The 24415-nt window shown below is 51.6% G+C and overlaps 7 protein-coding genes across 7 annotated transcripts; 4 read left to right on the forward strand and 3 right to left on the reverse strand.

The window, feature by feature from the left end:
* Positions 1 to 1899: 1899 nt before the first annotated feature.
* BCR38DRAFT_241382 (50S ribosomal protein L30e-like protein) lies at positions 1900 to 3060 on the reverse strand. The gene is made up of 2 exons (XM_040854392.1): positions 2423 to 3060; positions 1900 to 2370 (listed from the first exon to the last, which is right to left on the reverse strand). The coding sequence occupies exons 1-2, from the start codon at positions 2855 to 2857 to the stop codon at positions 2170 to 2172; spliced, it is 636 nt and encodes a 211-aa protein (XP_040714343.1). The 5' UTR covers positions 2858 to 3060; the 3' UTR covers positions 1900 to 2169.
* A 665-nt stretch (positions 3061 to 3725) lies between these two features.
* Positions 3726 to 4940, forward strand: BCR38DRAFT_410912 (PP-loop ATPase superfamily protein; the record flags this gene model as incomplete). The annotated part of the gene is made up of 1 exon (XM_040858525.1): positions 3726 to 4940. One exon carries the CDS (start codon positions 3726 to 3728, stop codon positions 4938 to 4940), a length of 1215 nt encoding a protein of 404 aa, XP_040714344.1.
* A 330-nt stretch (positions 4941 to 5270) lies between these two features.
* On the reverse strand, positions 5271 to 5713 carry BCR38DRAFT_459000 (uncharacterized protein; the record flags this gene model as incomplete). The annotated part of the gene is made up of 4 exons (XM_040862234.1): positions 5271 to 5291; positions 5356 to 5454; positions 5518 to 5610; positions 5666 to 5713. 4 exons carry the CDS (start codon positions 5711 to 5713, stop codon positions 5271 to 5273), a joined length of 261 nt encoding a protein of 86 aa, XP_040714345.1.
* An 872-nt stretch (positions 5714 to 6585) lies between these two features.
* On the forward strand, positions 6586 to 10225 carry BCR38DRAFT_345958 (uncharacterized protein; the record flags this gene model as incomplete). Its single annotated transcript, XM_040856223.1, has 3 exons — positions 6586 to 7285; positions 7342 to 7389; positions 7452 to 10225. The coding sequence occupies 3 exons, from the start codon at positions 6586 to 6588 to the stop codon at positions 10223 to 10225; spliced, it is 3522 nt and encodes a 1173-aa protein (XP_040714346.1).
* A 1480-nt stretch (positions 10226 to 11705) lies between these two features.
* On the forward strand, positions 11706 to 13669 carry BCR38DRAFT_410914 (ENTH domain-containing protein; the record flags this gene model as incomplete). Its single annotated transcript, XM_040858526.1, has 3 exons — positions 11706 to 11938; positions 12005 to 12225; positions 12285 to 13669. The coding sequence occupies 3 exons, from the start codon at positions 11706 to 11708 to the stop codon at positions 13667 to 13669; spliced, it is 1839 nt and encodes a 612-aa protein (XP_040714347.1).
* Positions 13670 to 14728: 1059 nt separating this feature from the next.
* BCR38DRAFT_346535 (uncharacterized protein) lies at positions 14729 to 15453 on the reverse strand (the record flags this gene model as incomplete). The annotated part of the gene is made up of 2 exons (XM_040856261.1): positions 14729 to 15199; positions 15280 to 15453. The coding sequence occupies 2 exons, from the start codon at positions 15451 to 15453 to the stop codon at positions 14729 to 14731; spliced, it is 645 nt and encodes a 214-aa protein (XP_040714348.1).
* Positions 15454 to 17232: 1779 nt separating this feature from the next.
* On the forward strand, positions 17233 to 23509 carry BCR38DRAFT_347152 (nuclear protein 96-domain-containing protein; the record flags this gene model as incomplete). Its single annotated transcript, XM_040856315.1, has 6 exons — positions 17233 to 17347; positions 17437 to 17541; positions 17630 to 21297; positions 21430 to 21675; positions 21737 to 23344; positions 23402 to 23509. 6 exons carry the CDS (start codon positions 17233 to 17235, stop codon positions 23507 to 23509), a joined length of 5850 nt encoding a protein of 1949 aa, XP_040714349.1.
* Between the last annotated feature and the right edge of the window lie 906 nt (positions 23510 to 24415).

Consider the following 24415-nt stretch of genomic DNA (forward strand, 5'->3'; position numbering starts at 1 on the left):
AGTCGGCCGCATAACGCTTGCTAGGAGCCCGTCCACACACTTCTTCGTGTAGGATCCAGTTCTCGATAACCTCCTCTTGCTCTGGAGTCAACTTTTGTTGCCTGGAGGCGGCGTCGCGATGCGAATTACCGTGACGAATACGGTAGGACAGTGTAGTCCCCTTGATACTGTACCGATGAGCTGCTACGGCCTGGGAAGAGCCCTGACGGACAAGCTCTTTAGCGCGTTCGATTCGCTGCTCAAAATCGTCCAGACTATTCTCCACTGGATTAGCCATTTTGTACGTAGATAGGGCAATTGCGAGGTAAATTGAGAGACGTCGTGTTGTTGAGGCGTAGAAATTCCCTGCAAAATGGGGGTGCATGCAAAAAGGTGGTCAATGCGGTTAGAAGGTCTTCACGTTTCTGTCGGGCTTGTTTGTTTGAGGGATGAGGCAGCTGCCCATCTTTCGCGGCCCTGTCGTGGCCTCGCCTAAAAATCAAAAACATACGACTTTTGGGAGTTTTTGGTTGAAAGGGGCAACTGTCTCCGTCCCAGATCCAATCATCTCCACAAACGATCTCCAGTCTGGCAGCGGCGGACTATCTACTTACGGGACATGTTAGAAGATTAACTCAAAAGGTTTTAAGCTTAAATCGAGCTTGTGTATATAAAAAAATTAAAAGTTGACGACAGCGATGAATTTTGAAGATGACTTTGACTGCGTCGGGAGAACCTGCTCAATTCACGCACACTCAGGCGGGCTCGACCGTTGATATTCCCCAGTCTCGGCGAAGACTTAAGAGGGATTTTTGTGCTGACCTGCAGCAAGAGATGTGTACTCGGGAGGATTCAACAGATGCAGGTAGCTTTGGCAACCACCACTACCTGCACTCGAGGACGAATTGGACCGAACGTTTCCTCAGGCGGACAACGTACGACACCAAGTTGAATGATAGCTAGCTTCCTTATTGCCGAAATGTATGAGTTCGGCCGGATCCGTGGAATGTAGAGAGGGGAGAAAGAGAGAGAGATCTTGATCAACTGTGATATCAACTTGTTCGAGGGAACTCAAAATTTCTTAATTAGAAGTACGAGTACTCTGAGTGAATTTCTAGGAGAAGCTGAGGACATGTACCAAGCAACGAGTACCAAGCAACGAGTACCAAGCAACGAGTACCGTGTTCAACAATAAAGTCAATAGGCCCTTGTTCGCTTAAGATGAGGCCTCGACCGGGGTCACTTGTCACACCCATTACAGATCCATTAGCAGATCTGCTATGAGTGTTGGGATGGGTCAGTATGGGGCTCAATGGAATGAAACCTTGACAGTCACAGACAGCGCACAGCAACTCCCCACGGGTAATCCTTGTTCATACCCATCTTATACTAGGGATTCGAGTCCGACACACTGCTACTATTAGTATACCAAGAGCCAAGAAGCCTCAGTATGCTGCCCAAGCTTTCATTCAGAGGGTCTTAAGTTTCCAAGTTGTCTCTAAGGTTGGACGGACACTCCGCGTAACTGTCTTATGGTATGGATGCTCCTATCCACGTTGTACTGAGATCGCCGCCAAGCGGTGTGCGGCATTACATATCTGCAAAATATTGTCTTGTTTTGTCTTGGAATACCTAGAGAAAATGTTCAGAACACTAGATCCAATAGCAATGCCTCTTGATCGCAGGTCCTCTGAGAGCAGTGCCCTGTCGTGGACCCCACGTTTTCAGATTGCGCCTCGGTTAAGTTCCACATTGCTATTGCAGCTGATAAGCTCCCCGACCTTTGCCCCGGCTGCCAAGGAGTAGCATGTGAAGCGTTGCCCGTTTTGTCCGTGGAGATTTTGATGCAACATGGTTATGAACGGTGAATCGTACTACAATACCAACCAGGTCAGTGGGGTTATACGGCATGCGAGCTTGGCGAGCCTGTCAAGATGACACGGCACTAAAATGCTCGCTGGCTACATTAAGCTTCCTCATGACATTTGCCCGAGTTTTCGTTGAAGATGGACCTGAGCTACGACATATTGATAAATGACGGCTCACGTTAATCTCGATATCATGGAACTGCGAGTTTTATGTGGAGTAGGTGTCATGCAAATCCGTTGGCTGGTATTCCATTTTGACCCCTCCAACGCCGGTTCTGTGCAAAGCTGTAACTCCCAACCCATAACCTCAGAGACAACCACCTTAGACCTTGATAGCGGCATCAAGAGCCTTCTTCTTCTTGAATATCTTCATGTTGGCCTTGGCACCCATGATACCTCCACCCCATTGCTTCCGGGAGTTCTCAATGTTGCTCATATAGCCCTCCTTGATGGTGCTCACGAGCTTGGAGAGCTCGCTCTTGTCCTCGGAGCGGACCTCAGTCAGGGCGAGTACGGCAGCGGTCTTCACCACCTGTTAGACACAATGCAGTAGTACAGATGATAGAGTAACATACCTTCTTGTGGACGACCGTACCAAGACGGGCCTTGCCCTTGATGATTGCGTAGGGAACACCCATCTTTCGGCACAGAGCGGGCAGGAAGATGACGAGCTCAATGGGGTCGACATCGTTGGGGATCAGGACGAGAGCGGCCTTCTTGTTCTCAATCAGGCCTACAACGTGGTTCAGACCGTACTTGACAGCGTAGGGCTTCTTGCTGACATCCTCCTTCTTCTTGCCCTCCTTGATGGCGGTTGCCTCCTTGACCAGGCGCTCCTTCTTCTCGGCCTTGGTCTCAGGTCGGTATTTGTTGAGGAGCTTGAAAGCCTGGGCGGCGGAATTGCGGTCAAGAACTTGCTGGAACTGGGAGATCGCTGGGGGGACCTTCAGGCGCATGTTGAGGATCTTGCGCTGGCGTTGGAGGCGGACGTACTCAGGCCACTTAACCATGCGCGAAAGATTGCGCTTGGGCTGGATGTCCTGGCCGATACCGAAGTTGCGGGTGCGCTTCTCGATCAGAGGGTTCTACACATCAAGTCAGCATCACCTGGAAAGGGTCTGGCAAGGGTCCATGATGTCGAGGGGAGTAAAAATAAATGCTACTGACCTTGGGTGCCTTCTTTCCGGCCTTCGACGAAGGGAACGGGGCCGGGGCGGCCTTCTTTCCACCTTTGGGAGGCTGTCATTGAGAAAAGAAGACATCAGCAAATGTTTTCCATTGACTGGTATCTTCCTTGAACTCTAGAGAGACCCGCTGTGACATTTCTGTGTACACTGCGAGATCTCAAGCCAAGTTCCTCACCATCGTCGTAAGACAATGGATGGGGAATGGACAACTCGACAAGCGAGCGCCGTTTTAGATATGAACGAGTGCAGAGCACATCAATCAATCTCCTGAAACATATCAACTGCTTACCATGATGATCGTTGGTCGTGTGGTCGTTGGACGTTACTGGACCGGCTTTGAAAGGAATACAGGAAAGAGAGCTTTCGGGAAAAAAAGTTGAGCCTGAAAATGCAAAATGAATCTGTGGAAGCCGCGATCTGACGCTTGGACCATATGGCAAGTAGGGCTTGTGGATTTTGAGAGGAAGAAAAAATGCACTAGCCCAGAACAGACTAGCTTATATGCCCCTCCTCGCTCTAAGTACGTACCAGAGTCTCAATGTTCGCGCTACGTAAAAGTTGGTGATGGAAGTTTGTCACCACAACTGCGCTGGACATTTGAAACGAACAAATCCATCCCTTTTTGAGTTATTCAGATTGTTGAACATCTTGGTCAAAACTCATTTCCTCAAGAAACTACCGCCACAAAAAAATGGCGCCAGCATTCTGTGCCATCTGTAAGACCCAACGAGCACTCATCAGACGGCCTAAGAACCATCAGAAGCTCTGCAAAAGCTGTTTCATACAAATATTTGAAGATGAAGTACACCACACAATAACGTCATCTCAACTATTTTCCCCGGGAGAAAGGATCGCAATAGGGGCTTCTGGCGGCAAAGATTCGACAGTCCTGGCATCAGTTCTCAAGACATTGAATGAGAAGCACAAATATGGAGTTGACTTGGTTTTGCTAAGCATAGATGAGGGCATCAAAGGTTACCGAGACGACTCTCTCGAGACTGTTAAGCGCAACGCACTTCAGTATGAAATGCCCCTGAAGATTGTGGGCTACGATGAGCTGTACGGCTGGACCATGGACCAAGTTGTCGAAACCATAGGCAAGAAGGGCAACTGCACTTATTGTGGAGTTTTCAGGAGACAGGCCTTGGATCGGGGCGCCAAGATGCTCGGCATCAAGCATGTCGTCACTGGTCACAACGCAGATGATGTGGCCGAGACTATCCTGATGAACCTCCTGCGCGGCGATCTAGCACGTTTGTCCAGGAGCACAAGTATCGTCACCGGAAGCAACGCGAGCGAAGTGAAGCGAAGCAAGCCGCTCAAGTACGCATACGAAAAGGAGATTGTGCTATATGCGCACCACAAGAAACTCGACTATTTCACTACCGAATGCATATACAGCCCTGAAGCGTTTCGAGGGAGCGCGAGGAGTTTGATTAAGAATCTTGAGAGAGTCCGGCCGAGTGCCATATTGGACGTTGTGCGCAGCGGAGAGGACATGGCCAGACTCGTGCCTGGGCAAACGCCTGACGCTTGTGGTTGCAGGATCAAAGAGGCCACCGTCCCGAAGGCCGTTGAAGAGGATAGCGTCGGTGGATGCGGTTCCGCAAATGGTCGAGCTGGGGGTGGTGAAATGGCTGTCATGGAGAAGGAGCTTCGACAGAACGAGGCTGCAGAGGCTGAAGGGCTCGAGACTGAGATACCAGTCGGAAAGATGCACCAAAGCAAAAGGGAGTCGAAGCAACTGGATACCCCAGCAAAGCCGGGCAATGTTAGCTTACCCATCATTCCGAAGCAGAAGCTCGGCACCTGTGAGAGATGTGGCTATATGTCTAGTCAGAAATTATGTCAGGCTTGTATGCTCTTAGAAGGTCTGAACAAGAACCGGCCTGAAATATCAATATGAGTCAATCCTAAGAATAAGCCAGCTTCTCAAGGTCATGACGCGGCGCCGGACATAGATAATAGAATAAGATACCCCCTGTCATTTTGGACAATATCGGATGCTTTGAGTCTTTCAAGACATAGGAGATGCTATGTCGATGTTGCATTTATGGGCATTGTACATCGCGATGCCTCTCGCGTTCGTCTCTTTCCCAATCCCATCTGGCTCGTGTTGTTTAGCTAGAACGAGTCGGCCATTATCCGTGTAATGAACACTACTGGTCGTTCTACCATGGATGTATAAATGTTCGCGTCACTTTCACCATGCGGGGTCTTCCTTCGTTACTGCCCCTTAACACATTCGTTTTTCAACCTAACAGCACATTAGCAGGCAAATCCCTTTCGCATTCCCATCAAGAAGTGCCCTCGTCACTTACCCGCCAAGGGTTGTTAAGCTCGAAGCCGGCTGGCGCTATAGGCGTATCGCTCTGTCCCCGTAGATATCCTGTGAGCCTTCGGTCGCGATCCATCATTTGCTGTCGAGTCCGTCAGCATGAACTCCAATTAGATATCTCAATCCACCGGCTGAAGGCACGCACTCTATCCCATTGATCCAAAGATCGTCGCATTCTCTTGCCACCATTCTGCATGTTCTTGATCTTGGACATTCCCGCACCAGTCACACCGAACATCTGTGGCATCTTAGTATTATTGGGAGCTGGCAATTGAAGGTCAATCGGAGCTCACGGCGAGGATGATTCCATAGGGAATCAGGGCTTCGAAGGGGACGGGCATTGCGGCGGTCTTTCAGATGGCACTAGGGCAAAATTTTAGTTTCGAATAGTTCGCCGTTGCTATGTATTGGGGAGCCTTACAATGGTCAATGCCAGTCAGATTGTGGTCCCGATTCGTCGTGAAATAGGTCTTGATGATAGATGCCAATTGACTATCTGAAGTTGAAGCTCCAGCCGGACGACCGAGATGCCTCAGGCCAAAATATTGCTTATTGGAATTAATAGGTATAAGTTATCCGCCTTGATAGATGAATATGCAATTATAAGGCATGAAAGAGCTCCAACTTTTAAGGCCAACTGGTTAGTGTGGAAAGCTTGGACCAATAAGTTCCCGAGGTCAGAGCAAGTGGACCGCCGCAACTGCAAGTCAACGTTCTTGGTGTCAAGAGGAGTTCATGTTCGCCGCTGAGCCAGGTAATTAATCACCTTCTCATCATCTTAACTATCCAAGACCTTCTTGTCTACGCGACAAATTCCATAGGGCGCACTTTTGCTCTATTTATATGGCCAATTAGCTTTGTGGATGTGGAAAGTTTGCGCGTTCAACTCACGATTCCCTGGAAGATTTCAAGCGATGCCTCTTGTTGTGCTGCCGAGCTTGAGACGACAACTGCGCAGAACCTGCGGCTGTGCCTGTTGATACGGAAATACTGAGATCCAGAAAAGGACTACTGAGATAGGAATGCGACAAACCTGCGATCTGCCCTGCGATCCGCCGTGACTGCGCGACCTGTACCCCCTCTTTGCGACGAGCCTCCCTTCGAAACTACGGTCCTTTCCCTACCAGCTTACCACACCTCATCATATACCCGCGTCTTTCATTCAGGCCTCACCTTGAAGACCCTCCCTTCATGGTCATTCCATTCCCTAATAATGGAAACCGCGCAAATTATGCAAGAAGAACTGCAGCAGAGCGTGCTCCTCTCCGAGGAGGATGCTGAATTCGAAGAGGACGATGTGGGTGATGCCATGGTTATCGACAGCGAGGAGCCTGTGGTACCCGGCAGCACACTACGGGGTGCAGAAGAAGCGGATGGTGGAAATAGTGGCGGAGATCATGAAATTGAAAGCGCCAGCGCAAAGGAAATAACAACCGAAGACGTGGAGCGACCAGACGCAGAGGGCGAGCCAGCAGACCAGGAAGATACCAGCCAAAACGACGAGGGCTCCGACAGCGAGGCGGATGCCGTCCATGAGGATGAAGATGAAGAAGATGCATTTGATGATGCCGAAGCGCCACAAGATGATGAGCAGGATGGAATTTCGCCAGACAGTGATGGCGAAGCCGAAACCGAAGAAGATGAAGCTGAAGGCGTTGGTGCTGTTAAGATCAAGCCTGGCGAGACTGATGACGAGAGCGAAAGTGACGACAATGTCAGTTTAGCCTCAGGCGCCAGTGACGCAGAATCCGCCGACGAATACGAAGAAGAGGTCGCACAAAATGACGAAGACGAAGAAGATGAATCTGAGGGCCAGGACTCGAATCTCTGCTTGTTCTGTAAGAAAGACGAAGAGAACGACCCCAGCGAGGAATTCGAGTCGTACCTTACTTGTAAAGGTTGTGGGGATCACGGTATAGTCGCCCTGTCCCGATCTGCAGAAATTATCTATTGACTTGCCTTGTTGCAGCACACCAGCAATGTGCTCGTGGTGCGCGAGCCTTGACCGAAAATAATGGTGAGTTTGGGCCCATATCATGGCCTGTGTCAATTCAACGAGCTGATATACTCTATGTCAAGGTGGTGCAGGCTGGAAATGCCCGGAATGCATGGGCGATGAAGATCAATCCGATTCGGAAGCCGAGTCTATGCCGGAAGATGCAGAGGTCAATGGGGGCGTCGAGGACGGCGATATATCACCTGCCTCAACCCGACGTTCAACTGCCTCTAAAATCGCCCGCGACCTACTGCCACCGCAGCGTGGAGCGAACAAACCTGACTCTCATTCTGTTTTCAATCAGCTCGTACTCGACGAGGACCCTATGGATGGCTCGCGAATCTTGCGAAAACGGAAAACTTCATCTGCAGAAGCCGACGAGGAAATCATGTCACTACGCAAACGACGCAGAAACACATCCGAGGTCTCTCTTCAGGACGAGGCGACGTTGGATCAAATTAATAGAGTTAGTGAGGCTGATGAGGCTGTCCGGCCACGATCTGCACGTTCGCTAAGACTCAAAATTTCCAATCCGGCGGCTCTCTGCACTGTAATGAAGAAGAGCCGGACGAGTCTCGTTGTAAAAATCCGAGTAGGACCCACAGAGCTGCGCCAAATGCTTTCCGAGAAGCCAAAACCAAAGAAACGCTCAGGTCGGGCAGTCGCGTCCCGATCTGCGAGATCAGCTGCAGCAGCAAGAGGTAGCACCGCAGTATCAACATCAACATCTGCAGCAGCTGCTGCAGCGGAACCACCTATGGCACCATTTATGGCATCCAGTTACACCCAGCCATTCTACTCCTTTTATGACAAGGAGACAGATGAGCTTAAGGGCAAACCATACGGTGGGATCCTTACGGAAGCCGAAGCCGACACATCAAAAACGTTGCCCACGAAGGATGACAGGCGACGGTTTGATGAGGCCAAACAGAAGGCTGACGAAGAATGGCGCAGTCGATTGCTCGCCATGCAGGCTGAGATGGACGTTCCCGTGAAGAAGTCGAAAAAGACCTCAGGACCAGCCAGTCAAATAGAGTGCATCGAGTTCGGCGGCTGGGAGATTGACACCTGGTACGCTGCGCCATATCCCGAGGAGTACAGCAGAAACCGCGTACTCTACATCTGCGAGTTCTGCTTGAAATACATGAACTCGGATTACGTCGCTTGGCGGCACAAGCTTAAATGCCCCGCGAAACACCCGCCAGGAGATGAGATCTACCGCTCTGGTTCAGTTTCCTTCTTTGAAGTCGACGGCCGAAAGAACCCGGTTTACTGCCAAAACCTCTGCTTGCTTGCCAAACTCTTCCTTGGATCCAAGACGCTCTACTACGACGTGGAACCCTTCCTGTTCTATGTCCTCTGCGAATATGACGACATGGGCTACCATTTTGTCGGCTACTTTTCTAAGGAAAAGAGAGCAAGCAGTCAGAACAACGTCAGCTGCATTCTCACGCTGCCCATACATCAAAGGAAAGGCTATGGGAACCTGCTCATCGATTTCTCTTACCTCCTGACAAGGGTCGAGGAGAAGACGGGCTCGCCAGAAAAGCCCCTATCCGACATGGGCTTGGTCTCATACCGAAACTATTGGAGATTGGTACTGTGCAAATACCTACTAGAGCATACACCAGGGAATAAAACACAAAAGAAGGGTTTAAGCATCAGGCAAATTTCCGACAACACTGGCATGATGCCAGACGATGTCATATCAGCACTTGAGGGACTGCGATGCCTGGTTCGAGACCCTCAGACACAGCTATACGCGTTCCGAGTTGACCTGCAATTCTGCCGCGAGTATGTAGCAGGGTGGGAGTCCAAGAATTATGTCAAGCTCAAAGAGAAGGCCTTGACCTGGACTCCGTATGTTATGGGCCGTAGCAACGCTACAAACTTTGAGCTAGGGCCGGCCCTTAATGCGATTGCTCCACGCGAAGAAGATGAAGACACCAAGGAGGTCCAAGTGATTGTACAGGGCCGGGTTGCTGCAGGAGAGCTTGCTGATACTGATGGTGCGAGCCAGCAACCGCTGGCCCAAGTCGAATCTACCACCGTCCTTGAGTCTACTGAACCCAACGACAATGCGATGGATATTTCGCAGGAGCCAACGAAGGCCAATGGCATAGAAAAGGAGAACGGCAAGCCCCAGGCCATAGCGCCACCCCAAGAATTCAGTGAAGCCAACGACGCCGCAAAGGAGGATATGCAGAACGACTGGATAAAGTCCTACAACAATGTTCCCGCTATCCGATTTGAGGTTTTCCCTCCCGTTAACCCCAAACGACCTGCTGCCTCACGCATGAACTCTAGCATGACCCGACCAGCTGTTGTCCGCACACCAGCAACAGCACCACGTCCCCGTCCACGTCGCTCAGTCGGAGGCAGCTCACGCAAATCCGCCTCACGGCCGAAATCGAGCACTTCTGTTCGCCGCAAGACAGGCGGCACCGGCCGTGGTCCCGGACGCTGGCCCAAGGGCACCAAAAAGAGTGACTACGGAAATGCTGATAGTGGGCCAGGACTGCCACCAGCTTGGCTTGAACAGCAGCGAAGCGTTACCGTTTCCAAGGGTAGCGCCGAGAATGAGACCCAGGACACGGTTGAAGTAAAGGAAGCCAAACAGGGCAGGGGCAAGAAGAGCACCGCCGCCGCCGCAGCAGCAGCAGCAGCAGTAGCGACAGCCTCGATTTCGGCGATATTTGAGGTCAAAGACGATACTGCCCCTCCAGCCGAGACTGACAGCAGCAGCAACGAAGAAAGCGGCAGTGGCAAGGCAGAGGAAGAGGCCGAGAGCGACCGTGACGTGGTTATGGGAGAGGACAGGGATGACGAAGAAGACGCCGAGGCAGAAGATGAGTAGAGCCCTTACTTTCCGGACTCTTCCGTATCGACTGTGACCTCTATCAGCTGAGACCGGTACGGCGCATTTTGATTGTATTTGTGCGATTCAAAACGGACGGAAATTGGAAGTGTGTAGGAACGACCATGACGGCAATTAGGGGCAGCCCTAGGCAGACTGCTCAACACCACTTTGTGCTTTGATTGCCCTGGCGTAGAAACTCATGAGTATGGCGTCTAGGGATTAGATACCTATAATGGACTCGTATTTGACAAAACAAACTGCCGAGGGCATGTATACGATCTATTTGTCTTGAGCTAGCTGACGCTTGATTTGTGATATTTTGGTCTGATTATTACTCTACAAGCTGGTCATAACAGGGTCTGTAATGATCTATCAGCTCTGTACACTTAAAAGCACATGAAATCCACGAACAGATTCTTGAGTACACATGGCGATATGGTAGGTTGTTCCTGAAACTGTCAAGACCGGCATTGGAGATATGGGATGGGTTGCCGAAACCTGTGTCGACTCGTGATCATGCCCCAACTCCAGAGCTGGCAACCTCAACTTTAAAAAGTGAATGAGTGCATCACTTCAAGCTCACGGCTTGGAATGTTCAGATGCGTTGCTAATTGTATTGCGCCAAGATTCTTCAAATATTTCATTTATTCAGTTGATGTGTAGCCATGGAGCAATTAGAAATAATTATTGAAATATGGTTACGTTCTACTGAAGCAGTTACGTCATCCATGCTGTGGTAGTTGCGCATCGTATGAAGGACGAGTAGGGAACCGCGACTACCATTGGGTATTGACCCACATTTAGTATGAGACTATCGGATTTGGTACCTGGAGCTGCTCAGTACCTTGAGGCAGTCTAAGAATGCACAAGTGAACTTACCCGCTTCAAGACATTCAGATCAAGCTGTCCTGATCTGCGCCGTCAAACAAATGGACCGTATATTCTTGCGAAATTATCAACATTGAAAAATCATAGCTTGTTCCTCCACTCGCTTTTTACAGAAGCAAGAAGCTTTCACAGCTGTCACAAGCGTCGAGTCGTGGAGCATTGTTTCTCTGCCAGCCATCATTCATTGACAAATCTCCCAGCCAAGGCCAAAGATTACTAGTTCAATCTTCGCCCCTCTCACCTATCCAACCAAGGCATCTCCTAAGACCGCAATTCACTGCCTCATTACGAGTCGCAGGCAAATCCGGCCCTGTTTCATTCTACGATCGAGCTCGCGATCAATATATCTCCCTTCCCTGCTTGGCTTGCGCGCAACCACCTTTCTGGCCCAAACTTCCACAGGCTGGATTTGCGCTTTAATTGCGCCGCCGTTGATCGTCATCAGTGCCCATCCCAACCGACCATCCCAACCGACCATCCCAACCGACCATCGCGAACGTGACCAGATCCGGACGCTCGTCCTCGTCTCCCAATCTCCTACAAACCCCTCGCTTTGCATCTCTCTCCGTCGGAATAGATAACCGCCAAGATGTCGAAAGTAATGCGAAGTGTCAAAAATGTCACCAAGGGCTATTCCAGTGTCCAGGTAAAGGTCCGCGAAGGTTCGTCTCCCCGGCGGCTGCGCAACTCCAAACTCTTTTCCGGCCCGCTGGCCATAACTATGGGAAAGGATATTGACGTCGTTTTTGCAGCGACGAGCAATGACCCATGGGGTCCAACGGGGACGCAGATGAGTGAGATCGCTCAACTGACCTACAATTCGTACGATATCCGATGAAGCGACCTCGACGTGACATGGGAGGATTGCAAACTGACGTGCTGGCACAGATCGACCGAATTTTACGACATCGTTGATATGCTGGATAAGCGCCTGAACGACAAGGGCAAGAACTGGCGACACGTCTTGAAGGCGCTGAAAGTTCTCGATTATTGCTTGCACGAGGGTTCAGAGTTGGTAGTGACTTGGGGCAAAAAGAACCTCTATATCATCAAAACTTTGCGCGAATTCCAATACATCGACGAGGATGGTCGGGACGTTGGACAGAATGGTGCGTGGTGACTTGGCATGACGCCGACAAAGTTAAAAGCTGCTAATCATCTACTACAGTACGAGTCGCGGCGAAGGAGTTGACTTCACTGCTATTGGATGAGGAGAGACTCCGTGCCGAACGAAGCGATCGAAAGACCTGGAAGTCTCGCGTGACGGGCATAGAGGAGTTCCCCCCCGAAGGCAGCGTTCCACCACCTCGACAACAACGCCGTCAGCGTTCCCAATACAGCGACGAGGATGATGCCGAGTACAAGCTGGCAATCGAGGCGAGCAAGTACCAGGAGGAGGAAGACCGTAGGAGACGCGAAGGCCGGCCAGCGGCCGAAGATAACGACGACGACCTCGCCAAGGCCATTAAGCTCAGCAAAGAAGAGGAGGAACGGAGGCGGCGCGAGCTGGAGGAAAGTAACGCGAACTCGCTGTTCGATGACGACCCTTTCCCAGCGAGCCAACCGCAACCGACTGGCATGAATATGGGGTACCAGCAGGGCAGCAACGTCGATTGGTTTGGTAACCCGACAAACGAAAACCAAATGACAGCCCAGCCTACTGGATACATGAACAACATGAACAACCAGTATACTGGATTCCAGAACGGCTTTGGTACTCAGCAAACGGGCATATATGATCCTTACGGGCAACAGAACCAGCAACAACAACAACAACAACAACAACAGCAGCAGCAACAGCAACAGCAGCAACAACCGCAGCAGCAGCAGCAAGCACAGCCGTTCGGCATTTCGTCCACTGGATACAACCCCTACGCTCAACAGCAACAGCAACAATTCCAACCTCAGCCTACCGCCTCCTCGGAACCCACTACGCAGCCGGGCAGCAATAACCCGTGGGCTAGCAACCAGACTTCCTCCCCTATTCAGCCAATGAAGACTGGCTCAAATAACCCCTTCGCCACAGGCTTCGGCAAACCTCAAGCCCAACGAGTGCCTGCGATGCCAAGTCTGAGCAGTCTCCAAGCTCTACCCGAACAGAAAAGTCTTCAGACCTTCACTCCTCCGCAACCGACATTTTCACAACCCCCACCGCAGCAGCAACAGCAACAGCAGCCGCAGAGGGAAGTCAGTGAACACGAAGCTAGACTCAATGCTCTTCTTTCTAGCGGCGATGGCATGGATACTTTCGGCAACACTGGTAATTTGCGTATCCCAGCCCAGCACACCGCCCCCGGGACGTTCGTCAACTCGGCAGGTATTGGCATGAACACGCTCAACGCTGATGCGACGGGCAACAACCCGTTTCTGCGCCAGCAGTTTACTGGCATGCCGAATGTATCTTACCAGTCTAACGGACCTCAGATGCCGGCTGCCACTGGTCTTGCCAACATGGGCATGAATGGCGGCTTCGGCGGACAGAGCAATCCATTTGCGGCGCGGCCGACGCAACAGAATAACAGTCAAGGAGGACAGGACTTGATCCAATTCTGAGATTGACCAAAAAGTTGATCAGAACTTCGGCGAACCGACCACCATTCACTTCAGAACTTCACATTCTTCCTTTCTACTTGGCGAAGGGATATACTATTGATCTTACTCGGGTTATTTCGACCCGACTTGCGTGTGGCCTCGCTGTTCTCGGCCTGGCCGAATTAGTACTACACCTCCTTTGATGGATCCGTGTCTATCGGTGTCGAGGATAACGATGATGACGGTCCTTGCAGCGCACACCGTTCCGTATGAAATAGGGGCAGGTTGCGTTGCAGTACATACCAATCACAGAATGAGCAAGGAAGGTTGCATGGAAAAGGCCAAGTGTTGACGCATAGCGAGCGCATTGAAAGCTAGTGGTTGAGAGCGATTGATTCTCTTATGCTGAATTCCTCAAGTTGCGATGGACGAACTAGCTAGTTTTTGGAGCAGAAAGAGAATTTTAGACGATGGATTAAATTCCTACTCCGGTATATATATTGATTCCTAGTGAATTGGAGTTTGTGCATAACGTCGTGAAAGGAGGGGAAGAAGTTTGATGCTGTTCGAATGATGCCAAACTAGCTTGATCTTTATTCACAGCCCAGTCTCTCTATACAAGGATGGGACTGACTGATTATGTGTATCATGGGTACACAACACTTGCCCAGGTGGCCGGTATATACAACATTGTTCCTGCTCTTCTTCCAACAAGTCCCATGATGCATGGCACGAAAACATTGTTCCAACGCTGTTCCATCCCAATCGCCAGCTCTCCTCTCACAATGTGAAGACAACCTCATTGCCCCTTTTCCGTCTGTCGCTTGGCCTGTCGCTTACTTCGCTCCCAAAAGGGCGGTTCTTTTTTTGCTCCCCGATCTGAAAACCGCGACCCCTCGACATCCCCTCGGTTGCTTACTCATGCATGAGCTGGACGTCTCGCCCTTCTTTGTCTCCTTCCGTTTTGACCTACGGACATTCATCCTCGGGTCAGTCACACCTGCCATCATTCACATTCGGTAAGTTTCTTTCGACCATGTGCCCAGCCGAAGCAGAACACCCGTCGGACTTAATGTTTCTTCATCCACTTAGAAAAATGCCCAGAAACTCTTCTCTCGCTACACCACCCTTATCTTCGATATCGAACTGTTCCACCATGCTCCGGAGCTCGTTTTCGGGTACATCCTCGCCCAGCTCCTTGACCACGATCCGCAGGTCGTCCACTGTGATCATGCCCTTGCCGCCCTTGTCGAACAGCGAGAAGGTCTTGAGTAGCTCTTCGCGCGGGTCGCGCGCCGCGATGTAGGATGCGGCTATGGCTTGAAACCCGTTCTGGTGTAGCCGCAGGTCGACGACGCCGGGGGTTTGTGAGGGGGGTGGCTGGTTGGGTAAGGAAGGTAATGGGGACCAGTCTGGCCGCGGCGTGGCGCGTTTTTTAAAGGATGATATTAAGTCGGGTCGAGCGAGGTGCGAGAAGCCTAGCGCTTGGAGCGCGTAGCGGAACTCGGAGAAGTCGATGTATTCATCTTTGTTCATGTCGAAGAGCTGAAACTGTATTTGATAAAACGGTCAGTCTTGGTCTGACGTTCGTTCGAGACTGCAAATAGGAGGCTGGCAGAAAGGAGACTCACACAATCGTTTATTTCGGATCGGTGCTCGTCTGATATTTGGTCCCAAGGCTCGCTTTCTCTGGGATTTTGTATCGGTGGGCCGAAGCGGCCTGGCGGGCGTGAAGAGCTGGCGGCCCCGGAGCGGTGAGCTAAAGAGTGCGAACCTGGCCGGTCCGCATGGGTGTAGTCATTCATGGTACCGCTGGCGTAGTTGTTCATTGATGCTGCCATGGGTCGAGGAGGCGCGTGTTGACAGCCCAAACGTGCGCAGCCTAATAATGTTATACTTCGACTCTAGTTCGCCAATCGAGTCGTGGTAGAGGGTTGCGAGAGGTCGTGCTAGTATTCAGGTTGCGACGCTGAAGATCATGGAGATGGTGGTGTGTTCGCAAGTGTGGACTCAAATCTCGAGAGCAATTATGCGGTATTAGGCCCACGACGTCTGCTGTCCGCCGGATGGTGTGTAGAGCAAAAGTGTCGCGTGGTTCTTCAAGCACTTGAAAGCTCCAGCTTCTAGAGCTTCCTGGGCGAAGGAGACGGTTGATTGTGTCGACTCGGGGCAATCAGAGATGCGCAAAGCTGGACAATATAAATTCGCAGGGGTATTCAGAGTCGTCAGGAGCAAAACCCATAGCGTCGCAATGGGACAAATTTGTATGCAGTCAAACTATTTGTGATGTTAGTTGTGTTGTGCCAGCAAATGGGGCCGTCGTGGTGGTCGTCATCTCGAAATCCATTAATTGGGTGGCCGGGCGCACATGGATGGGCAGCTTTTCGGGGCGCGCCAAGCAATCGCGAACTCGAGAGGCCGGTAGTGGGCCCGGCGCGTCCAAGCTCCAATACCTTGCGGTGTGGCCTCCTCGGGAGCTATGAAGGAGGAAGCCGCGATATGCGACAACCAGTCTGTTTGCGGCTTACGGGGTATTGAACAATCCAAGCCTTTGTCTTGAGGGTGGAAGACCATTCCAACATTTCCCATTTTGCCTTTTCGCACTTTCCTTGTCCAAATGTTCACGTGAATAACTTGAGAGCAAGGAACAGATGAGGTGGGGAAAGAAAAACAAACTGAAAATTCGAACATAACTATGGTTAGATCATCTTGAACCAGTTTAGGAATAACTTCAAGTTCCGCATAGCAGATATCCGAATTTCCAGGCACCAGGTGCCAAATTCTGCCTTGCTTGGTAATGCAACCGACAGCAATCAATATAAAAGGCAGCCAAACACTCCGATGCATCGAGTTCGCTTTTTCCTTTCGTTTTTTAGGAAAGTGGGAAGCAGAAGACTCTAGATACCGGTAGCCAGCCAAACTACACGTAGCTCAGTTCCCAGGCAAACGTGTTAACGCATTTGTTCGGTCCGCTCGTGAAAGTACAACTCACTCGCCTTGAGAAGGCTGGGCCCATTTTAGTTGGTCAGTGCGCTTGCCTCAAGAACCGTGACCATTGTTGGACCCCCAGCTCTGAGCTTTGTGTCTCGCAGCCAAAAAGAGTGTCTCCTCCACTGCTGCCCACCCCAGCAGACTGGTATCATTTTGCGTACTGTTAGCAGCTCTCAACATCGCGAGGCACCGGGCTAGCGACACCACAATACCGAAGGTTAATTTTCCCCATTTTGGCCATCGACAAACCCATCCTGGTACGCTCTTTGATACTTCTCCTATTTTCCCCAGCAGATCTGGATTCATTTCGTCGTTTTGAGCGCAATTGGACTTGCGCCTCAAGTCCCCCCTGGTCTCTCATCGCGAAGAAAAAAAAGTTGACCTGGCCGACCACAGCACCTTCCGCGCTTTTCACGGCGGATTCGTTGACTACGAACACATCATCGTTCTATCACTCCTACCCTCCCATGTCTGCGACTACCTAGGTTTGCGGTAAATTCCGATATTCACGCGTCTGACGCGCTTACTCATCTCGACGGCCGCAAGCCCTCATCACTTCTGGAACGATATCTAGCCACAGAATCACTGCAAAGATGTCATTTGGCGGCGGCTTCGGCTTCGGCCAGAACAATAATACCAGCAACAACACTAACCCTTCGGGTGGATTTGGCGGCTTTGGCAACACCACCAACTCCAATACTAATTCAGGTGCGTTCTACTGTCCCATCTCCGTTTCAACCCCTGCGTCCCATCGTAATGATCTGTATGTGGAGGAGTCTAACATGACCGACAACCAGGCTTTGGCGGGAACACCACTGGTGCCTTTGGCAGCACGACAAACACGGGCGGAGGTCTCTTCGGCGGTGGTGGCACGTCCTCAGGTTTCGGCAGCAACACGACAGGTATGCGCAAGATCTAGCGACAGCCGATCGCTCTTATCATCACGACACGCGCACGTTCGGACAGATATGCTAACGTTCAAACTCACAGGCGGCGCCTTCGGGACAAATACGAGCACTCCTAGCACCTTCGGAGCAACGAAGCCTGCATTTGGCGGCACTTCTACGGGCGGCGGCGGTTTATTTGGCGGCGCCTCCACCACAACTGCTGCTTCAGGGACTGGCTTCGGTGGATTCGGCGCGAATACTACCGCAGCCTCGACATCGACTCCATTTGGAGGAGGCGGTGGGTCTTCCCTATTCGGAGGCGGTGCGAGCAAACCCGCTTTTGGCGCGGGCACCACAACCGGAACTACAGGTGGAGGTCTCTTCGGCGGCGGAACATCTACAGGTACTGGCTTCGGAGGTGGCGCATTCAATGCCCCCGCGAGCACGGCGTTAGGAGGGCCTGTGGGTGATCCCCCCGGTACAGCCACCACAGCTTTCCAGGCCTTTGTAGAGAAGGAATCGGCAGCTAGTAGCGCCCAGAATTCATTCCAGAATATTCTGTTCCAAGAACCCTACAAGAAGTGGTCTGCTGAAGAGCTGAGACTTGCCGATTATAACCAGGGCCGCCGTTACGGCACTGGCGCAGGTACCGGATTTGGGGGAGGATTTGGAGGAGGAAGCTTTACCCAGACTAACAACCAGAGTAGTGCATTTGGGTCCGGCACCAGCTCAGGTGGGGGTCTTTTTGGGGCCGCCAGCAACACCAATGCTGCACCAAGCGCTTTCGGAACAAACACCAACACTTCGAGTGGTTTCGGCTCCGGTAGTGGTGGATTATTCGGGAACAAACCAGCAACTGGAGGGGGGCTGTTTGGCGGCTCCAGCACAGCCCAACCAGCACAATCTGGAACTGGACTTTTCGGCGGCAGTGGAACAACCACAGCCTTCGGCAGCAACACTGGAACTGCTCAGAATGCCTTTGGCTCTACAAATACCAGCGGCGGCGGAGGCTTGTTCGGGAACAACAACACTCAGGCCAAGAGTGGAACGGGATTCAGTTTCGGACCCTCAACGACCAATACAAACCCCGGTGGTTTTGGAGCTGCCGCTACTAGCACCCCTAGTGCTTTCGGAACCACTAATACTGGAGGTGGTCTCTTTGGTAACAATAACAACGCGGCTGGTCAGACCACAGGTGGTGGTCTTTTCGGCAACACGACGCAACAAAATACAGGCAGTGCCTTCGGAGGAGGCGGCGGCTTTGGCACGCAGGTTCAGCAATCATCCGGAGGTGGCCTCTTTGGCAATGCCCAGCAGAAACCCGCGGGTGGTCTGTTTGGCAACGCGTCGTCTACTCCTGGTGCCGGTGGTGGTGGCCTCTTTGGTGGCCAGGCGAACAACACGCAACCCTCCGCTTTTGGCCAGACAAGCAACAACCAGACGTCCGGTGGTCTTTTCGGCAATAAGCCAGCGGCTACGAGTGGCGGCCTGTTTGGGAACGCCGGACAGAATCAGACTGCCAATACTGGAGGAGGCTTATTTGGCAACCTCGGCCAAAATCAACAAACGCAGCAGCAGCAACAACCCCAAGCTGCTAGCGGCGGTCTCTTTGGGTCTCTAGGCCAAACACAGCAGAAGCCTGCAGGTGGTATGTTCGGCACGAACCCCCAGTCGACCGGCGGTGGTCTTTTTGGGAGCACGAACAATCAACAGAGCTCGTTGTTTGGCGGCTCGACCCAGCAGCAGCAGCAGCAGCCAAGCACCAGCTCTCTTTTTGGCAACTCTCTCGGCAACCAAGGTGGACCTCAAGTCAACTCCTTGACCGCGAGTGTTAATGACCCCTCAGCCTACGGCACATCGTCACTCTTCGGCAATCTCCCCAACCAGAGCAATGATCCCGGTCCTCTTGCGACGCCCTTGTCTAGCAAAAAGCAAACCCGGAAGCCCTCTATCCTACCCCTGTACAAGCTCAACCCAGCTTCCGCCTCCCGCTTTTCCACTCCTCAAAAGCGAGGCTTTGGCTTCTCGTATAGCACGTACGGAACGCCTAACAGTCCGTCCAGCGTGTCTAGCACACCTGGTGGTTTCTCAAACAGCGGCCTACTGACTCATGGAAGTTTGTCACGAAGTCTTGGCAAGAGCATGTCTAGCAGCAACCTTCGGCGCAGCTTGAACGTTGAGGACAGCCTTCTGGCCCCTGGTGCTTTCTCTGCCAGCTCCGGGTCGAAATTCTTTGGCGGAAACAACGTCAAGAAGCTCGTCATCAACAAGGACCTGCGAAGCGATCTTTTCTCCACTCCCACCAAGGAAAAGCCTTTGCAAGAGACTCCAAATGGCTCACGTAAGCTTAACAAACGTGTCAGCTTCGATACGAGTAACGTTGATGCAGTTGAGAATGGCGATGCGCAGAACGACTCGGCCAACACGACCCCCTCTGGAGACCTGGGCTATATTCGGCCTTCACGCACTAATGGTATGAATGGATCCAAATCTAGGCTTTCGGCGTCCAGCCAAGAGATGGAACAAGTCAAGGGTAAGGAGCTGGCCATCGTTCATGAGGAGGAAGTCTCAGCTCCGGTGGTGCCGAGCACGGCGACTGGCAACGGCGAGAGAGAGCTCGGAGAGTACTGGATGAGCCCTACCAAAGACGAAATCCAGAGCATGAACAGGGTTCAGCGCCAGAAGGTGTCGGGCTTCACTGTTGGTCGTGGCAATGCCGGCAAGGTCGAGTTCAGAGTTCCCGTAGACCTTACCAGCATCGACCTGGACAATTTGTATGACAACATTGTCCTCCTCGAGCTTCGATCTTGCACGGTCTACCCGAACTCTGCAAAGAAACCGCCAGTCGGGAAAGGACTCAACGTTCCATCTTTGATCAGCTTAGACAACTCTTGGCCCCGCGCTTCCAAGGCTAAGAAATCAGCACCTTCCCTTGCTAAGCACATCGAGCGCCTCAGGCGTATCGAAGGCACTGAATTCGTGAACTACGACCCAAATACTGGTGTATGGACATTCCAGGTGGAGCATTTCACCCGATATGGACTCGATTACGATGAAGACGACGAGACCGAAGCGCCTTTTGCTCCCAAAGACGACTCGTCCGCTGCATCTCCAGTGGCGGATGGTGCTTCTGATGAAAATGACAGCTTCGATTTTCGACACAAGCGTCGGTCACTCCCCGGTGCTTTTGACACCAATGTCGCGTACGATGATGAAGACGAGGAGGAGATGGCTGAGGTTAACGGCCCCCGACCGTATTTTTTAGCCAGTCGCTCCGCGGGTTCTAAATCCAAGGCTCTTGTTCCCGTTGAACAAGATGATATGGATGAAGAATATGAGCTGTCTGAGGAACAAGATGCGAGTGCTTCCCTCAGACACCATCTCGCCGCGGAGCATGATGACTCGTTCAATGCCAGCCAAATGGATTTCGTTCAGGAGACCCCTGGTGGCATCATGAGAGCTAGGATGCGTGCTATCAAGGAGTCGGCCACCCCAGTGAAGGTGCAAATTGCTACCGGTGACGACTGGATGGACATGTTGCAGAAAACCATCAGCCCCCAGAAACGGGATCGAGCCCTACTGAAGAGCCTCCATGAGGCCGACACGTACGGCACTATGAAGGACAGCGTGCGCGAGAAGTCGCCCACTAAGAAACGAATTGTCGCGGACGGTCGTGGTTTTGCAACAAGCATTGATTTGATGAAGTCGATTTTTGACGAGGCCAAGGCTCCAGCTGAGAGTCCGACTTCTGTCCGATCAAAGAGTGTGAAGGTCGGTTGCTAGCTCCATTTCCTATCCCTGTTCATGGGTATGATGACTGGTTGGCGTTGCGTGAACAAGTGTACTTGTGTAATACAAAAAAAAAAAGAATGAAGCTTTTACTAAATCATTGTGCTTTCTTAGTTCCCGTACAAGCGAATGACAAAGAATCTTGACGAGAGCGAAATGGATCCCCAAGACCGCGCGTGGCACAATGCTCTTCGTCCTACATGGGGTCCGAATGGCACCCTCGTTTTCTCAGCTACACCCACCGAAATCCCTTTTGGCAGGTCAGGGCAGATTACTGAGAAGAATGGTTTGATGACAGTCATGAAGGGCGGTATTGTCTCCGAGTCTCAGGATATTCGGTTTGCAAAGTTCTCAAATGAGGTATGGCAAAGACGTTCCAGGTCAACAAACATAGTGATTACTTTGAATTAACTCAACCTAGATGTCCGCGAGAGCTCTCGGTCAGCAGATGAAGCTTAGTCAAGTCTACATTGACAATGGTGTACCCACGGTTATGGGCCCACGGGTCAGTCTGAAAGAATTCTCTGCAGAAGCCGGTAGTAAGAATCCTGCCGGAGAACACGAGAAACTTGTATGGGAGCTTGCAAGCGTCCTTTTCGACAGCATCAAGATCCCTGTGGAGCTCCAGAATGACCCGGAAGCTGTGGAGAAGATGCGGCGAGAGAGCCTATCCCGTTTCTGGGAACATATGGTTGAGGATGAGACAAACAAGGGAGTTGCTATGGCAGGTTCAAGCGAGGAAAAGGCACTTTCCTCTTTGGCTGGTCACAGAGTCGCTGAAGCATGCAAGCACCTTTTGGATGGCAAGAACTTCCGCCTAGCAACTCTAATTTCTCTCCTCGGCACTAGCGACCAGGTGAAGAAGGATACGAGAGAGCAAATGAAAGAGTGGCAAGAGGCCAATGTGCTCGCAGAGTTCTCAGAGCCTGTGAGGGCACTATACGAGATGCTAAGCGGCAACGTTTGTGTGTGCGAAGGTATGAAGGGGTCTAGCGAAAACCGCATAGAGTCGTTTGTCATATCTCAGACGTTTGGGCTCAACTGGAAGCAAGCATTCGGTTTGCGTCTATGGTATGCAATCTCAACCGAGGATAGCATTTCGGATGCCGTACAAAGCTTCAGGGATGACGTTGAGCAAGACAAGGAAATGCCACCTACAACTTGGTTCCTTGAGAATGGCATCAAGGGAATTTGGAATGATCCCGATGAGGATCTGCGTGAGGACCTGCTTTGGGGCCTGCTCCAGCTATACGCCAAACCTCACGCTGACCTCGAAGCCGTTCTGCGACCTGAAAACTCCCAACTCTCTCCGCTCGATTACCGGCTCAGTTGGCAGCTTGGCAAGGCTCTGACCGCCACAGGCAAGGTATCATTTGGAAAGAACGCCGACGAGAAGGCAGATGCAGCTACGGTTTCGTTCGCTGCACAGTTGACCAACGAGGGCAGCTGGCAAGAAGCTGTTTTTGTTCTGCTTCACCTCAATGACCCCGTTGCACGGTCAAAAGCCATTCAGGACCACCTTTGTCGTCACGCCGGTCTCATTGGCCATGAGCCTGCCGACTTCAAGACACTCACGGAGCAGTTCAAAATCCCCTCGCAGTGGATTTGGCACGCCAAGGCCCTCTACATGCGCAGTGTCAAGGTGGACGCCGCCATGGAGGTGCAGTGTCTTCTCCGAGCCGACTCCTATGCTGAGGCCCACCGCACATTTATCAAAGATGTTGCACCCTTGGCTATCATCGAGCGAAACTTCGACCGTCTTGCCAACCTGCTAAGACAATTTGACGGCCATCAGTCTCAGGTCCCGGACTGGAATCTTGGCGGCGAGGTGTACAAGGCATTCCTCCAACTCATGGGCCACCAGCGACGTCATGAGCGCCCGCCCCAAGCGCTGGTAAGTGGGTTGCTCGAAGGCTTACCTGCTATGCACGGCAACACCCCCGAGGCTGGCATTACAGAGTATGCGGCGCTGACAGACATGGCGGCCGTTGTTGCGAAGGTGGTTGGGGATATGGCGAAAAGGGGAGAGGTATGTTGCTTGTTCCCAGATGTGAAATATGAATTTGAAACTGACAAACTCGACCAGATGGACCACCAGCGTATCCTCAATCTGCCCCTCACAGAGGATGTTCTCCTCAAGCACACGCGTGACTTGGCATGGACGCACTACACCGCTGTGATGGCCGGTCACTGAGCAAACGGATTAATGGAAGCAGGACGAACTAATGCGTCGGTGGTGGATAGAAAAAATTAATATGATTATTAAAGGATATGGCCGTAGCGAGATTCATTCGGACTCGGAGATGGGGGGGCAGAAGTCAAAAGCGGATCTGACGTTGCTGCATACCTATCAATGAGGGGGGGGGGGGGGGTAAGCTGGCCCAAGCAAGAGGGAGCCACAGAGAAACCCCGGTTCCCGACTCGTCACTAGGATGACTATGGATGGCCTGGCATGGTGCCATTGTAGTATTAGATTAGTTAGATAGTATAAGCGTTATAATGCTCCCAACCCTGTGTATGACTAAGAAAAGTGGTCTGATTTGATTGGCTTCGGATTTATCTGAAGTGAGTGACGACTTATGAGGCTTCGGGGGGACGTTGAACGTCTCGTAACGTTTGTCGTCGGTTTTATGCAGATTTGTCAGTAAGCATACAAGTTATTAGAGTGGCCATTGATCTATCTAGGTTGATCAATAAGTTTCGTCCCCAGAGAGGTTTCAAATCCGTATAGACGTCTCATCGGGTCTGTCATCACATCCGCAGGTACCTAGCTAGAGCCTGAAAAAGGGTGTACAAGCTTATTGTTCTGTCTGTGTCTCCGTACTCTCAAAGTCTACTGCAGTAAAACATTATTGCGCCCATCGCCCCTAGAACAAAATACCTCCATATACCTTTTGGCCAATCCGAGCCCCCAACGCCGTCCATCATTATACATCATAAAACTTCGTATAAGCTGACCGAGTACCCACAACAGCTAGTCATATCCGACTCCATCCACCCATAAGTCGGACATTCAACTGCGCCCTGAGTAATAACTCCTCGTCGACGAAGACCCATAAGCCGACTGCTCTCGCTCAGCTTGCTCTCTAGCCTCCTCCAT

Source organism: Pseudomassariella vexata, assembly GCF_002105095.1.
Source record: "Pseudomassariella vexata strain CBS 129021 chromosome Unknown BCR38scaffold_9, whole genome shotgun sequence".
Lineage (NCBI taxonomy): Eukaryota > Fungi > Ascomycota > Sordariomycetes > Amphisphaeriales > Pseudomassariaceae > Pseudomassariella > Pseudomassariella vexata.

Excerpts from the sequence above, each read along its gene's own strand:
- BCR38DRAFT_241382 (XM_040854392.1), bottom strand. The coding sequence starts at position 2,857 with ATGGTTAAGTGGCCTGAGTACGTCCGCCTCCAACGCCAGCGCAAGATC. Across the intron at positions 2,371-2,422 it reads GTACGGTCGTCCACAAGAAG|ACCGCTGCCGTACTCGCCCT; the intron begins GTATGTTACTCT and ends CAGGTGGTGAAG.